At 39.7% G+C, this 17317-nt stretch overlaps 1 protein-coding gene across 4 annotated transcripts in view; it reads left to right on the top strand.

Annotated features, from left to right (window-relative positions):
• Positions 1-4568: 4568 nt before the first annotated feature.
• Positions 4569-17317, top strand: part of HERC4 (HECT and RLD domain containing E3 ubiquitin protein ligase 4) — a 153022-nt gene continuing 140273 nt past the window's right edge. For 2 of the 4 annotated variants that reach the window (XM_010375398.2, XM_010375392.2), the window contains exons 1-3: positions 4569-4773; positions 6243-6273; positions 6753-7056. In XM_010375398.2, coding sequence (XP_010373700.1) covers positions 6831-7056 — 226 coding nt within the window. In that variant the 5' untranslated portion in view covers positions 4569-4773; positions 6243-6273; positions 6753-6830. Of the gene's footprint in view, positions 4774-6242; positions 6274-6752; positions 7057-9294; positions 12204-12653; positions 12787-17317 lie in introns of those variants that run through there. The other 2 variants (XM_010375408.2, XM_030940447.1) reach the window with 2 other exon arrangements.

Below are 17317 nucleotides of genomic sequence, written 5' to 3'. Positions count from 1 at the left end.
TGAATGCATCTTGTATTTCCTTAGGACAGAATCCAGAAGTAATATCATACAGGTAAATGGTTTAGGGCAATGTCTCACAATAAATATTGCCATTATTATGAACTATTATTAAATGAAATTTACTGGCTCTTGAAATATATTGCCAAATTTATTTATTAAAAGGTTGTGATAATTTACAATGCTGCCAGCACTATTAATTAATTAATCCAAGAGGTTTTTTTTTTTTTTTTTTGAGACAGGGTCTCTTACTCTGTTGCCCAGGCTGGAGTGCAGTGGCACAATCTCCACTCACTGCAACCTCTGTCTCCTTGACTCAAGCAATCCTCCCACCTCAGCCTCCTGAGTAGCTGTGACCACAGGTTCACACCACCCCATCCAGCTAATTTCTGTCTTTTTCATGGAGACGCGGTCTCATCATTGTTGCTGGGCTGGTCACGAACTCCTGAGCTCAAAGCAATCTGCCCATCTCGGCCTCCCAAAGGGCTGGGATTATAGGTCTGACCCACCGCACCCAGCCTCAGAAGTATATTTTTAGCACTTGCCGTGGGCCAGGAACTGTTCAAGATCCTGGGGGATAGAGCACGGAGCAAAACGGACAAAATCATTGCCTTTATGAGTTTTCATTCTAATGGAGGAGGTGAAGTTAAATATCTATTTAAGTAATATATAAACAGATTGTATATAATTGCTTGTCCATTTTCTTAGTTATATATATTTTTATATGATAAGTATAATACATATTTATAAATTATATAATTAAATGTCAGTTTGTTATAATGGATATGAAGGAAAAGCAAGCAGGATAAGATGATAGGGAGAAAGGGAATGGTTTTTTGGATAGGCTGATCAGGGAAGTCTGGAGAGGTGACATGAGTAGAAACCTGAATGAAGAAAACGAGGTGAGATCCAGCAGGAGCAGTATGGCTGGAAAGAAGGGAGAAAGAGAAAGAGTGGAAGAAGAATGAATACTACTTTTAGATGTCTCTCAACAGTCTGAGCATTATTTTTTTAAATAAAAATAGGTAAAAAAATAATTTACTCTTGTTATAAATTAAAATTATTTTCTTTCTGGTCATATGGATGGCATTCCCTTACTAGTAATTCAGGAGAAATAATACTAGTAACAGTAAAAGCTAACATTTACAAATCTCTTGCCACATACAAGGCACTGTATGTGTCATTTTACTGGCTTCACAACAACCCAGTGAGATATGGATTATGAACATAATTATAAAAATTATGGCTGAGATGTAATATTCTGTAAAATGGACCATTAGCAAATGCCTCTGTGTTTGGGGGGATAGAAGGACAGAGGTCTGAGGTAAGCTTATAGGTTTAGGCTCTGAATTCAGATACACCAGCACCAGAGATCATACTCACCATTATCTCATGCTGCATTTATACAACAAATTTACATTATTCTAATAACCCTAGAATCCTATACTTGTTTCATCTTAAAGATAATCACATGCTACTTTCTAAAACCTTGCACCATTGTTTCGCAGATTTATAAGGTTAAAAGGAACATGCAGAAATGTCCATTCCACTTTCCACAAGCAAGATCAATCTTTAAAAATGTTCCAGATAGATATACATCCAGGTGGAAGAGACAGCTGTCCACCAATTCATGCTCTCCCTTCCACAGCACAAAGTAGTACTTGGGAACTCAGGGACTATGTTTCCCAGCACCCTTGTTTCTAGGGGCAGAGTTCTGTTTTGTGTACAGTAGTGATATGTGGCATTTCTCAGACAAGGATTTTAAGAAGCTCACCCTCCCTCATCTTCTCAGGTCCCTGGAAATCAGTTTTCACTCATTAGGAACACTTATTTGGACTGCTAAAAAGGTTAAAAAATACACTTTTATTATATTAAGTCACCCACATTTTAATTTTTATGTATTGTAGCATCAAGTGTATATCTTAAAGATCCTGAATTCCATAACTTCCCTTTTAATGATATATTCTGAGGCAACAAGCCCTAAAGGGTAAAAGACCACAAACAAAAATCCTACAAGAGGCCTGGAGCGGTGGCTCACACCTGTAGTTCCAGCACTCTGGGAGGCCAAGGTAGGCAGATTACTAGAGCCCAGGAGTTGTAGATTAGCCTGGGCAATGTGGCAAGACCCTGTCTCTACAAAAAACACAAAAATTAGCCGAGAGTGGTGGCATGCGTCTGTAGTCCCAGCTACTCAGGAGGCTGAGGTGAGAGGATCCCTTGAGCCCGGGAGGTGTAGATTGCGGTGACCGGAGATGAGCAAGACCCCATCTCAAAAAAAAAGAAGGCCAACAAGAGCAATGAAACTCTCAAAATATGAGTATTTTCTGTGAACATTCCTACCATTTCTAACGTTGAAATTATGCTTTCCTTGCTCAAGCATCTTGTCATTCTACATTCATTTCTTTTTTCTTTTTTTTTGAGACGGAGTTTTGCTCTGTCGCCCAGGCTGGAGTGCAGTGGCTCCATCTCGGCTCACTGCAAGCTCCGCCTCCCAGGTTCACGCCATTCTCCTGCCTCAGCCTCCCGAGTAGCTGGGACTACAGGCGCCCGCCACCAAGCCCGGCTAATTTTTTTGTATTTTTAGTAGAGACGGGGTTTCACCATGTTAGCCAGGATGGTCTCAATCTCCTGACCTCGTGATCTGCCCGCCTCGGCCTCCCAAAGTGCTGAGATTACAGGCGTCAGCCACCGCGCCTGGCCTCTACATTCATTTCTGTAACATACTGTTGTGGGTTAAATTTGATCCCTCAAAAGATAAGCTGAAGTCCTAACCTCCAGTACCTGTGAATGTGAACTTTTTTTTTTGAGATGGAGTTTTGCTCTTGTTGCCCAGGCTGAAGTGCAATGGCGCGCTCTAGGCTCACTGCAAAACCTCCGTCTCCCAGGTTCAAGCGATTTTCCTGCCTCAGCCTCCTGAGGAGCTGGGATTACAGGAATGCGCCATCACGCCCGGCTAATTTTGTATTTTTTCAGTAGAGACAGGGTTTCTGCATGTTAGTCAGGCTGGTCTCGAACTCTCGACCTCAGGTGATCCGCCCACCTCGGCCTCCCATAGTGCTGGGATTACAGGCGTGAGTCACTGCGCCCGGCCAAATGTCACCTTTAATTGGAAATGAGTTTTTTGCAGATGTAATAACGTTAAGATGAGGTCACAATGGATCAGGGTAGGCTCTAATCCGATATCTGGCGTCCTTATAAAAGGGAAATTTGGACACAGACGCACAGCGAAAACAAGGTGAAGAGGGATGCTTCTACAAGGATTGCCAAGGATTGTTGGCAACCATCAGAAGCTAGCGGAGAAGGCTGGAAAAGATTATCTCTCAGAGACCCCAAGAGAGAACTAACCTTGTTTTCACCTTGATTTTGAAATTCTGGCCTTCAGAACTGTGAGACAATAAATTTCTGTTGTTTTAAGCCTCTCAATCTGTTTTAATTTATTATGGCAAGCCTAGGACACGAATACACACACTTGAACATATTCTAGAACAGACAATTCTTATCTAAAACATGTTTTTCAACAAGAGATAAAGAAACAGGCCAGGCGCGGTGGCTCACGCCTGTAATCCCAGCACTTTGGGAGGTCGAGGCAGGCGGATCGCCTGAGGTAAGGAGTTTGAGACCAGCCTGACCAATATGGCGAAACCTTGTCTCTACTAAAAATATAAAAATTAGCCGCGCGTGGAGGCGCATGTCCGTTGTCCCAGCTACTCGGGAGGCTGAGGCGAAAGTTCCAGTGAACCAAGATTGCGCCGCGCCATTGCACTCCAGCCTGGGGCACAGAGCAAGACTCTGTCTCAAAAAAATATATAAAATAAATAAATAAAAATAAGAAAAGAAAAAGAAAGATGGCCTATTTGTGGAACTTCTTCTAGGTACTGAATATTCATTCTAGCAATGCCAGACTTAGAATTTCAAAAGTGCTTTGTTTCAAGTTCTCCTGCTTTTTAAGAAGCTAAGGCTTAGCCTAGGAGATCCAGACTTCGTTTTTATGAATCAGGGACTGCAGCCAAATGTGTAATTTTCTCTGATAGAATGAGGCCCTCAATTCAAGCCTATCTTTCAGGGGGAGTGTAGAAAGTGATGGGAGCCAACACTGTAACAGGAACCTGAACTGGTGGTGGTATTAGTTCGAGTAGCTTCAGCCATTGCTATCAATACATCTCACATGCTCAGACTGGCTCCAGTTGAGGTCATGGGATAAAATAACTCTTCACCAGGCTTTATATTCATAATCGTGATGTTTCATCTGCTACTTTAAAATCTCCTTGGGAAAAGAAAGAGTAAAATAATAAAAAGACCAGCTAGCATCCATGAGCACAAAGACAACCAAACCAAAAAACAGTGATTTTCTTCATTAAAAGGCTCTGTGCACGCGAAGCATTCTCAAAAACAGTTTACACCTTCTTCGTTTGTCTTCGCAAACTCCAATTTTCTGTATTTGACTTTTCCCTCTTAAAGCAACGCAAAGCTACACACTGCGCAGCCGCCTGTGGCCAGGCGCCCCCGGGAGTATTCTGGCGCAGGCGCGGGGGCCGGGAAGTGGGCGGGCTCGCGCGCGTGCTCTGCGGTTCACTTCCGGCCAGCCCCTCCCCCGCCTCCCTCGCGTGGCCACCTCCCCCTCTGCCTTCTCCTACCCAGTCTCTTCCCCAACTCTCCCCACCCCTCGTGCTCTCCGCCCCGCTTGCCTCCTGTTCTTCCCCGCCCGCTCCATCCGGGTCGCTGACGGCTGTCTCTGGACTGGACAGCAGTGGCGTCCGCTTTTCTCTAAGGAACCTGGTAAAGTTTCACAGGGGCCGGGGAGGGGAGCAGCGGAGCAGCGGCACAGACGCCGGAGGTGCCCTGGTGATCACCGCCACTGGCTGACGGAGGACGGTCCCAGGAGCCGGATACCTGCTTCAGCGACCGCGCTGCCTTGGTCTCTGGGGAAGGGCCGCCCCCCGTCACTTTGGGCTTCCCCTGCCCTGAAGGGCTGGGCGAGTTGTGGCCCCAGTGGGTTCGGGGGCGTGTGACGGCGTTAGGGAGGGGCAGGCCGGGCTGGGCGGATGCAGGCCGGCCCGGCACAGGGCGCTTTCTCAGCGCTTCCTAGGGGTGAGGGGCGTGGGGCGAGGGCAGGGTTGTGGCTCCCTGGCCCCGGGGCTGGAATGTCGCACCTCCCTGGGGATGGGCTTCTCTCAGGTTGAGGCCACTGGCTGCCAAGCCTCGGCCGCCGGCCTCTGAGGCTGTTGCGAGCGGCCGGTTGCGGTAGTTGTCTGCTCGGCCGCGAGGTTGGGTGTGTGCAGATGATTTCTCTTTCCCGGTCCCCATGAGCTGATCTGGGTGTACGTTCAGGGAAAGACGGGACTAAATTGCTTCTCATTTCCCTACCTGTTGCTGGCGAGAGGACGCCTCTGTGCTTTAAAGAAAAGGGTGGTTAGACCTCGCGCGCTGAAGTCGGGGTATTTTCCTGTATTACTCTTATTTTGTTTTTTAAATATGGGAAGACAATGCAGAAGTCTTGGGAATTATAGAGTTCTGATGCCCCGAAAGAATGAAATCAAACTTCTGTTAATGGATGATGGGTCGTGGAATGGGACACCTTGGGCACTTGCTAACAGGAACGTAGGAAAATTGAGGTTGAGACTTCGCAGGCTCTGTAAGAATGTGCATGACTACTACAGAATAAGGCTGACTTCCTGTAATTATGACATTTAGTAACGCGATGTGTTTAAAAATCTACGTATGTATAGATGAAGTGGACTCTGTTATTTGTGTCTTTACAAGTGAAGAAATATTCAGTCAATGTGCTGGAAAGTTCTACAGATTTCGCCATCAGACTATCAGTGCCCCAGCCCCCATTCCTATTCTTGAAAAATCAGCAGTGCTGGAGTTATTTGCAATTAACCCCCGCCAATCTTTAAATAATTGTCTCAGAGGTATAGATAGATATAGATTGCTCACGGGAGAGTTTTTTAGTCCCGGTTACCAATTGTAATAAAAGAGGTTGAATTTTGGAGAGAATTGATATTTAAACTGCATGTTTTTTTTTTCTGTATTATAATTATGCAAATTGATTTAGTTTTAAAATTAGTGAGGTTGGAATGTTAGTATTTTGATTTGAAAAATGGGATCTTTGGAGGTGATTTGAGATTGTGGTTTGGTAAGAGAATCCTCATTTTCTCTCTGGCCTATTAAGAATAATTGGGAGAGTCGTTTAAATTGTGGAAAATTGCTTTAAATTTCCATTGTTGATTTTATTTCTGTTACAGATAAGAACTTCCATTTTCTGTTGATGTGGAGGTAGGTATTAGAAGGCTTAATTATACTAGGATTTGAGAGAGATTGCAAGGTTATGTTTCTGCAGTTGGCTAAATTTTTCACTGTGTATATTTGCTTTTTGGGCAGTGAAAAGATGTCTTATTTCTTGCTCCCATTGAAATTATTTAAAACAAAAAGTAGAAAAAATTGTGATTAATTTCATCAAGGTACTTACTCCCATTAGTTTAGTCTATCACAAGATAACCAGAAGTCAAAACTAGTTAATATGTTTTAAATTTTGCAAAGGATCCTAGAAAGTGACATATTTTCCCTAAAACTTTCTGTATGATACATTTAAAAAAATACAACTGATTGGTTTTTGAAACAATGATACTTATGTACCATGTTATAAAGTAAATTTAGTGTTTACCATGTAGCAATTATTGTAGCCTAGCACTTGAAAGAGCAGTTATACATCCTTTTTTCTTTGAAGTCATATTAACTTCTTTCTATTTCCTCAGATATAGGGTACCTCCAACTTTCCGGGGTTTCAGAAGAGAATTTTTTATTGAAACTGGAAGACCAAAATAATTACAAGCATGTTGTGCTGGGGCAATGCATCCTTTGGACAGCTAGGTTTGGGTGGAATTGATGAAGAAATTGTACTAGAGCCCAGAAAAAGTGACTTCTTTATAAATAAAAAGGTCCGAGATGTAGGATGTGGACTCAGACATACTGTATTTGTTCTGGATGATGGAACAGTGTACACTTGTGGATGTAATGATCTAGGACAGCTAGGTCATGAAAAATCCAGAAAGAAACCAGGTAAGTTGAAACGTTTTTAAAATTTGCTATTTCTAATAATTATATCATTTTAAATTTGAATCATCATATAATATCTCTAGTTGTAATTATATGTTTATCAAACTTTAAAAGAAAGTAGAAGTTATGTATTTCCATTATATTTGTATATTTGTATGGTTCTAAGTACTTTATGTTGTGGTTTCTTTTTTTTTTACGACTAGTATTATGAAACCTTATTTTGTATGACAATATAAAACAATAAAGAAAATCAGCCTGCAGTATATAGGTCTTTGGTACAGAATGTGTAGTGTGCAGGTCCTCTTTAATAAATTCTGTTCAGCCACCGTGGATAGATTTTAAATGCATAATTTACTTTGTGTTTACCTTACCTTGGGAGTGGGGGAAGAAAACAAGACGAAAAGCTTTTTACTTTGACTTGCTTGCCTAAAATATGTTTTTATTCTTTTTATCCCTCTGTCATAGTATTTTAAATATGTAATTTTATTTGGTTTAGTTAGAAATATCTTTTATTCCTCTAATCTTTTACTTTCTGTAGCATTGCTAGCTATTCAAGATTTTGTGACTATGAAGTGTCCTATTTTGTAATAGTTGTACAAGCAAAATTAAATAATTTGTAGGGTAATGAGAATTTTGAGGAATTTGGTCACATTTCATGTTCTGTTTTCCTGGATATTGTATTTTAAAATCAAATATTTCTACATTTAGGAATATCATTGTTATGTGAGTTTTGCTTTCAATTATGATAACTAAAAGTTAATGATTTCAGGTGGTAAATTCAGATGAGACTGCAGCTATACTGACTTAAACAATTTCTTTTAACTGTAACAATAATGGCACTTCAGTATTTTCTATAGCAGTTATTTTATCAGTTTATTATTTAAGTGGTTTCTGTTGTTACTCAACTTTTGAGAGATTAATGTAATCTGAGATATTCAGACATTAAATTAAGGCACGATTCATCCTTCACATCATCTCACGACCATGCCAAATCTCACTTTTCTGACTTACAAATACTGTATTGTTTTCATCCTTTCTTTGTGGTTAAGGTCTTAGTGTATTTTCTTCTGCCTTAATTTGTAATTTATTTTTTATTGGATAAATGATAGTGACATTCGTGAAATAGATTTTCAATTCTTGCAGAACTCAATAAATGGCAACTTTCTTGTACTCTACCTGTCTAAGAACGTTTAATGGATTCCTACCAGATTTTCATAATCTCAGGCATTGAGTTGGTCATATTGATAGAAATGAATGGTAATTTACTGATATGCATTTGATGATTGTCTCTGCTCCAGAGACAAATGGGCCCTTTTCTATTTTTGCTTAACTTGGAATGCTGCCTCAGGTTGAGATTTTCATGGTACGGAGGCTGCTGCTGTTCTTTGTACTTCAGCATGCCCCATAGAAATAACTGAACATCTCTCTGTATTACTTTAATAATTTCTGAAAGGCTGTAGGGCAAGTAGAAAGTAAAAAGCCAGCACATAGGAATAAAATGTTTAAGTGTTAGAGGTAGACACTGTGTACTAATAGTATAATGATTATAGTGCCAGGAACGGCTTCCAACTATATAGATGAAATTCTGAGAAACTTAACTAGCTAGAATAGGCTTCTTTGTGGTCATGTTGACATTGTGATGATTGCATTGTGACATCTATATCATCTTGATTCAACCTGGAAGCATTATTTGGTAACGTAAAGTTGGGGTGGTAAGTTTCCCTAATTTGGGATACCTCTTTAGGATTGCCTCATTGTTGTCCCAATTACACCACAGTCTATGGAAGAGAAAAGTGACAGACATTAACTTTGTCTTTGAGAAATTTAGAGTCTGGGTTGGGAGTTAAGGTGTACATGAACAACTAGAGAGAATTTGAAATTAGACATGATATGCTGTGTACTTTGAGCCTAAGAAATTTAAATGATGGGAAATATTATGGGATAGAATTAAAGTAAGGTTTCTGGGAGAAAATAAAGGCTTACATTTAGTTCTATTGGTGATCACATGAACAGCTAGGAAATAAGTCTGGAGCTGAAATAGCTTAGTTTTGTAGAAGGGGGGTGGTGCTGATCCTGAGAAAAGCTTTTTATTATCAGAAGTTCTGGTTCAGTGATACATTGAAGTGAACCTAGGTTTCAGAGGGAAGAGAAGGAACTTCAAAAAGTAGTAGTTGCTCTCATAGGAACTTCACCTTTTAATCTCAGCCTTGATTGAAGATTTTTTTTTTTTTTTTGAGACAGAGTTTCGCTCTTGTTGCCCAGGCTGGAGTGCAATGGCGCCATCTCGGCTCACCGCTACCTCCGCCTCCCAGGTTCAAGCAATTCTCCTGCTTCAGCCTCCCGAGTAGCTGGGATTACAGGCGCCTACCACCATGCCTGGCTACTTTTCATATTTTTAGTAGAGATGGGGTTTTACCATGTTGGCCAGACTGGTCTTGAACTCCTGACCTCAGGTGATCCGCCTGCCTTGGCCTCCCAAAGTGCTGAATTACAAGCATGAGCCACCGCTTCTGGTCTAAGATGTTTTTTAAATAATGTTTTTCACTAAATTTTCAGAATTTTTTAACTAAAGTTATTTATATTTGGAATAATTCGTTAATGATTTAAATGTGTCATTTCCCCAACCCCTTTTTAAATTTGTAAATTTGAGGACTGGATTAAAAGATAAAAAGTTGTTGGATCTTATTTATTTTAAAGTCTTCTGGTAACTGAGCAAGTTGGTTGTATTTCTGGGACCATGTAATAAACATAGGTCACTTCACAAGAAGTTTTTTGTTTGTTTTGTTTTGAGACAGAGTCTCACTCTGTTGCCCAGGCTGGAATGTAGTGGCATGATCTCTGCTCACTGCAACCTCTGCTTCGCAGGTTCAAGCGATTGTCCTGCCTCAGCCTCCCGAGTTGCTGGGACTATAGGCACGTGCCACCATGCCTGGGTAATTTTTTGTATTTTTAGTAGGGACGGGGTTTCACCGTGTTAGCCAGGATGGTCTTGATATCCTGACCTCGTGATCTGCCCGCCTTGGCCTCCCAGAGTGCTGGGATTATAGGCGTGAGCCACCGTGCTCAGCCGACTTCCCAAGAGCTTTAAACTTGTGTCAGAAAGCAGACAGAATGGACGGAACTAAGAATTGTTTCTTTACGTAGATTGGCTTTATAAATATACATATTCCATAACTAATAAGGAGTAAAAGAGAAAGAGGTAGCCTTATTAAGGATAAATTATTCTTGAGATTCATAATAACCTACTGGAGGACTTGGCCTGACAATGTAGTAAATAGATTTAACCTGTGGCCTATTGAAAAGCAGTGTTTCTGTTCTGGACTTTTTAGGAACCACATAGAAAGATTTAACTGAATTCCTTTATTATACTAAAGGTGCACATTATGTTTATGTTCATCTCTGTTGTCTTGTATGTGTATGTCCTTTTCCATCACTACTAGCTTTTTCTGAATTATTTCCAGAGAAGTGAATGTCTGTTTCACTTTCATGTTTTTTTCTTCATAAGAACTTTAAAATACTTTTAAGCTAATGTCTCAATTTTTTAATTTATAGCTAACAGATAAATTTATTTAATCTTCAGTGTGCTAAACCAGTCCATTTAAATGAATTGTTGGTTTTTTTAGACTTTCAAATTCAGTTCTGAAGATTTTAAGTATGGGAAGTATACTTTTCTTTAAAAGATCCTTTTCTTACTGTATATCTAATCATAGGTATAATTTGGTGACCATGGTCCTAACTATATGTTTTGCACATTGATTTCCATTTGTTTCATGTTAGAAACAGTATTAAACTGTTTTGTGACCATAATTTATAAATAAAGTGGTGTTCTGTTTAAAAACAAGCCCTGTTATCTAAAAAATAGTTTTTTGTGTTTTATAACATTCTTTCAAATGGAGTGTTTCATTTAATTCTCACAACAGTTGTATGTAGCTAAGGCAGGTATCATGGTCCCTATTTTACAGATGAGGACACTGAGGTTAAAAGAGATTAAGAGACTTAATAGGGTCACTTGGCTAGCACATCTTGAGACCACCCTAAATCTTGTGATTTTTATCCTTAATCTTACAAATCTTTTCCTTTGCTGTATTTAGAAGGTAGAAGAATATTTGTTCACTTTTGGGAAAGGTGGTTTCCATCAGTATTTTATTGTAATTCCAAGGGTTTTTTTATTTTTTATTTTTTTTGAGATGGGATCTTGTTCTGTTGCTCAGCCAACAGTTGCCCATTGCAGTGGTGTGATAATAGCTCACTGTAGCCTTGGACTCCTGGGCTCAAGTGATCCTCCTACCTCAGCTTCCCTGGTAGTTGGGACTACATTTATGTGCCACCATGCCTGCTTAATTTTTTTTTTTTTGAGACAGAGTCTTGCTCTGTCACCCAGGGTGGAGTTCAGTGGTGTGATCTCTGCTCACTACAGCCTCCACATCTTGGATTCAAGTGATTCTCCTGTCTCAACCTCCCAAGTAGCTGGGACTACAGGTGTGTGCTGCCACACCCGGCTAATTTTTTTGTATTTTTAGTAGAGGCAGGGTTTTACCATTTTGGCCAGGGTGGTCTTGAACTCCTGATCTCAGGTGATCTGCCCACCTCGGCCTCCCAAAGTGCTGGGATTACAGGCGTGAGCCACCAGGCCTGGCCAATTTTTTTATGTTTGTTAGAGATGGGGGTCTTCCTGTGTTGCCCAGTCTGGTCTCAAACGCCAGTCCTCAAGCTATCCTCCTGCCCTGGCTTCCCCAAATTGCTGGGATTTATAGGGATGAGCTACTGTGGCAGCCAAGAAAAATCTTTTAAAAATTACTATCTTATAACTAAGGTTATATAATGAAGACAGCATATTTTATTATCATCCCCCTTGTGCACAAACTCAAAAATCATTTTAAAAACTAATGAGAAGATTGAGAGTTCTATTTTCAAAATGTAATGTTGTACCAACACAAACAAAAATTCAAATATGTATAGTGTATCACTGAATGGAAGACTAACTTGATTAGCAGAGTTTATAGGTAATAGTTTTAATAGTATGATAAAATTTATTGTGGTTTATGTTGAACTCTTTTTAAAGATCATGAGCATTGATTCTGTGTTTTCCATATCCTCGAATGGTAATTTCTACTGTTGAGTCATTCCAATAAAAGCTTTTTGGTCACATAGTAGTGATTACTTGGTTTGCCTTTCTTGCTTCTTCATTTTTCTGACCTGTCCTCTCTCTGTTCATAAAACAAATCTATAAAATATAGTTGAAATTTAAAAAGTAATATAGGAAAATATAACTATGGGAAATAAAGTTACTCACTTAAGGGTGGGTTAAAAATAAAAATACCAGATTATCCCACACATTTCTTACTGAACCAGAGCATTTAAACCAAAGAAGCTCATTGTGTTTTATAACTCCCAGTTTTCACAATACCTTCTAAGGAAGAGAAAGATGTGGATGATAGATTTGAAAAATGTAATTACTTGGGTCAGGAGTGGAGGCTTGCTTTGAACACTTTGAGAAAGGTTAGTACCCAAGAATCAGTGTCAAGGGTAGGAAAAAAAATCATAATGCAAACAGATGACTACTGTTAGAGAAATGTATAATAATACTTTACTTTGTGTAGGACCCTACATCTGAGGAATTTCAAGAGCATTACACAATAACTCATGGTTCCTTTCAAAATGCTTGTGACACAGTTTGCAAGGATTATCCTCATCTTAGGGGATAAATTTACGGAGAAATGGCAGCACAAGTTGGTAAGTAACTTGTCAAAATAGGTGACTGGTGAACAGCTATAAGTTGAATCTGAAAGTTGGAGTCTACCAGTCTCCTACCTTATTCACTAAATTGTGCTAATGTTTAGAATTATTTACAGTAATATCTTCTGTTTGAGGCAGATCAAATACTAGTGCACAGATTGTTTCCCTACCATTCTATTTGATGGCCTGTTAAATCATTATTTTACCAAGATGCTTACATTCTGATGCCACTTTGATACTTCATTATAACGCTGTGTGGTATGAAGAATATTTAAACAAGTGAACAGAAACTTAACTATGGTAATACCCAGTCTTTTCTGTTTTCTATTATATATTGTATACATCCCCTTGTCTAACTGCTATGCTGTACTACAATCCAAGGTCCATAGTAACTGACTTGCAGAATTGATTTGGTGGCTAACCTTGGAACTTGGATTAGTTACGTTGTATAAAGTCCACCATGTAAATACATGCATCTCTCTCTTAGATGCATTGGTTTGGTGGATGCTTTATAAAACTCTTAAAACCTACACAGAAGACAAAAATAGCAGTAGATGCCTAATCTGAGCAGTCTAACAAAGGGAAGCTTCTTTAAAGGACTTGGAACCAGTGATTTTCTCTTGGGTATGTTAATGTTTTTACATGATTAGAAGTGAGCCACATACTTTCCTTAAAAGATTTAGCAGTGCGGTAGATTTTGGTTTCACAATTTGGGTAGTTAGCAGATTCTTGTTGCAGATGGCAGTCTGGGGAGTCTAGTTTCCATTATCTCCTTAGTAAGGACTCTTAGGGTTCCATGTTCCCAATAGATTATACAAATGTAGCACTGTTTTTCAAGCTCATTTCTCACAAAGGCTTGCATTTTTAAAACTGCTTTGAAGAAATAAAAGTTACTTCTGTATTCCTAGGCTATAAAGTATATCAAGTGCTTGGGATACATATGAAAGAATCGAATAGAGGCGGCATACTCAAATGTTCATATAAAAGTTTATTTGGGCTTGGATAATGTTAGTAGAAAAATGGGTAACACTAATAAGGAAACTATATTAATGAGCTCATGGTTGAACTTCCTGTTCCCCTGGATTTTTTTTTTTCATATTGATGGAATTTAAAAGGCAGTTATTTTAAATCGTGATAAATTATGATGATTACCTTATATGCGAGAAAAACCTATGCTGTGTGCAATTATACATTTTATTGGAGTTTTGTTTTTTTAAACTGGATCTTGCTGTCACTGGAGTACAGTAGTTAAATTGTGGCTCAATGCAGCCTCAACTTCCCCTGGGTTCAGGAATCCTCTTACCTCAGCCTGCTGAGTAGCTGGGACCACATGTGCATGCCACTATGCCCAGCATATTTTTGTATTTTTTGTAGAGACAGGGTTTCACTCTTTTGCCCAGGCTGGTCTCAAAGTGATTATCCCACCTCAGACTCCCAAAGTGCTGGGATTATAGGCATGAACCACCACGCCAGGCCTTATTAGAGTTTTTTTTTTTTTAAGGGAAATTTCATGCATTTCGGTGGCTTATTCCTTAAACCATAATGTTTTATTTGCCTAGATTTATTCTTGTGTTCATTTCTAGCATGGCAGAATTTTGGTTTAGCCTTTCTTGGCCGTAAGACATTCTGGAATCCTTTAGTAATGGGCTTTTCAAAAATTATTTGAAAATATCTTAATTACTTTTTTATTCATATCTAAGATTCGCCTCATTTTATTCCTTTGCTAGGTGTTATACTATTCTGAAATAACACATTTTTAGTTTTTCACAATTGTTTTCTATTATTAAAGTATTACATGTTCTTGGTAGAGAATTTCTAACACATAGGAAAGTAAAAACTATAATGCCATCATGCATAGGTAAATAGTATTGTCACTTGAGACCTTTTCTATATTCATATATGTTTCTGATTAAAAACTGGGAATGTGTTCTTGTATCTCAACTTTTTCCCCCAATAATAATTTAGTATTTTCCCATGTTTTAAAATTTTAGGAATATTGGGAATATTTAGGAATATAATTAACATTTTATCATTTAGATGTACCAAAATATATTTAAGTATTCTATTTTTCGGATTTTTTTTTTTTTTTTTTTTTTGAGATGGAGCCTTGCTGTTTCCCAAGCTGGAGTGCCTGGTGCGATCTCCACTCACCGCAGCCTCTGCCTCCTGGGTTCAAGTGATTCTCCTGTCTCAGCCTCCTGTGTAGCTGGGATTACAGATGTGTGCCACCACTCCCGGCTAATTTTTTGTATTTTTAGTAGAGACAGGGTTTCACCATATTGGCCAGGGTGGTCTCAAACTCCTGACCTCGTGATCCACCTGCCTCAGCCTCCCAAAGTGCTGGGATTACAGGCGTGAGCCACTGTGCCCAGCCTATTTTTTAGAATTTACTTCCAGATTTTTGTTATAAGTTAATACTGCAATGAACATACATATCAATTCAGTCTTTATTTCTTTTTCTTTTTTTCTCTCTTTTTTTTTTTTAGACAGAATCTCACTCTGTTGCCTGTTGCCTAGGCTGGACTGCAGTGGTGCCATATTGGCTCACTGCAACCTCCACCTCCCAGGTTCAAATGATTCTCCTGCCTCAGCCTCCCGAGTAGCTGAGATTGCAGGCATGCGTCACCATACTTGGCTAATTTTTTGTATTTTTAGTAGAGATTGGGTTTCACCATGATGGCCAGGCTGGTCTTGAACTCCTGACCTCAGGTGATCCACCTGCCACGACATCCTAAATTGCTGGGATTACAGGCCTGAGCCACGGTGCCCACCTATTTCTTTCTTTTAATTATTTTTTATTTTGGGGGGACAGGATTTTGCTCTGTTGCCCAGGCTTGAGTGCAGTGGCATGATCTCAGCTCATGGCAACCTCCGTCTCCTGGGCTCAAGCAATTCTCCTGCCTCAGCCTCCATAGTAGCTAGGATTACAGGCGTGTGCCACCATGCCCGGCTAATTTTTGTATTTTTAGTAGAGGTGGGATTTTGCCATGTTGACCAGGCTGGTCTAGAACTCGCGGCCTCAAGTGATCTGCCCACTTCACCCTCCCAAAATGCTGGGATTACAGGCATGAGCTACCACTCTGTTTCTTTATTATTATTTGAGACAGAGTTTCGCTCTTGTTGCCCAGGCTGAAGTGCAATGGTGCAGTCTTGGCTCACTGCAGCCTCCGCCTCTCAGATTCAAGTAACTCTCTTGCCTTGACCTCCTGAGTAGCTGGGATTACAGATGCCCGCCAACACGCCCTGCTAATGTTTTGTAATTTTAGTAGAGACGGGGTTTTGCCATGTTGGCCAGGCTGGTCTCGATCTCCTGGCCTCAGTTAATCCACCCGCCTCGGCCTCCAAAGTGCTGGGATTACAGGCGTGAGCCACCACACCTGACCTACCTCTGTTTATTTCTTTAGGAAAAAGAACATCTTTAAGGAATGAGAACTGAATTTATTGTTTAAGCACAGTTGTGTCTAATTTTACGAAGTTTATATACTCATAAGATATTTGTAAATGAAAGTTTTTAAAATGTATGACAAGGCCGAGCGCGGTGGCTTACGCCTGTAAACACAGCGCTTTGGGAGGCCGAGGCAAGTGTATCATGAGGTCAGGAGTTCAAGACCAACCTGGCCAACATAGTGAAACACCGTCGCTACTAAAAAAATAGAAAAATTAGCTAGGCATGGTGGTGCGCCTGTAGTCTCAGCTACTCGGGTGGCTGAGGCAGGAGAGTTGCTTGAACCAAGGAGGCAGAGGTTGCAGTGAGCCGAGATCTGCACTCTAGCCTGGGTAACAGAGCGAGACTCCATCTAAAAAAATAAATAAAATAATAAAAGTAAATAAATAATTACAATTACAATATTATGACATAGTAGGGAATAGAAAGCAAATGCACAAATAATAGAAATGCAATTAAAATATGCCAAGTGTTATAGGATGTATAAACAACAGTGCTGTATAGAGATAGTATACTATCAGATAGCAATAGGCAAGTTTGAGGCTGGGGGAAGAGTAGTCCATGTAACTGAGATGTCTGAGAATAGTGAGCAGGAAGGTTAGAAAGGCAAAATTGAGGTCAGATTATAGAAATAAATTCAGGAGCTTGAATTTAATTTGGTGAATATCCACTGATAGTTTGTAATGGGAATTACAATGGATTTATAAAGGAAAGGTTTAAAGGGAGAGAAATTGGAGGTAAAGAAATAGGCTGTAATGGTAGTCCTTGAAAGCAAGAAAGGAGCAGGTAGATGATGGAGAGACTTAGGGAGGCAGAAAGAATGGACAGGCTTTGATAACCAGATGAAAGTAAATAATAAACATAAATGGAAGAGCTAGGTATGATCCTAAGTGGAATCATTAGCTGATAGAAATAAGGAATCCAGGAAGAGAAGAAATATTCTCTTTTATTTTAAGAGGCAAGTTAAAAGATTCTGGTAAGGTGAATTTTGTAGTAAACTTAATAATACTGAGTGAGCAGTAAGAAATGTAGTACTGTAAGTGGGGGCTAAATGCGTGAAGTGTTTATTTTCGATTTTGTTTT

This window comes from Rhinopithecus roxellana, chromosome 11 (assembly GCF_007565055.1).
Source record: "Rhinopithecus roxellana isolate Shanxi Qingling chromosome 11, ASM756505v1, whole genome shotgun sequence".
NCBI classification, from domain to species: domain Eukaryota; kingdom Metazoa; phylum Chordata; class Mammalia; order Primates; family Cercopithecidae; genus Rhinopithecus; species Rhinopithecus roxellana.
The sequence above is the reverse complement of the archived record's forward strand: the minus strand, read 5'-3'. Positions and strand labels throughout refer to the sequence as shown.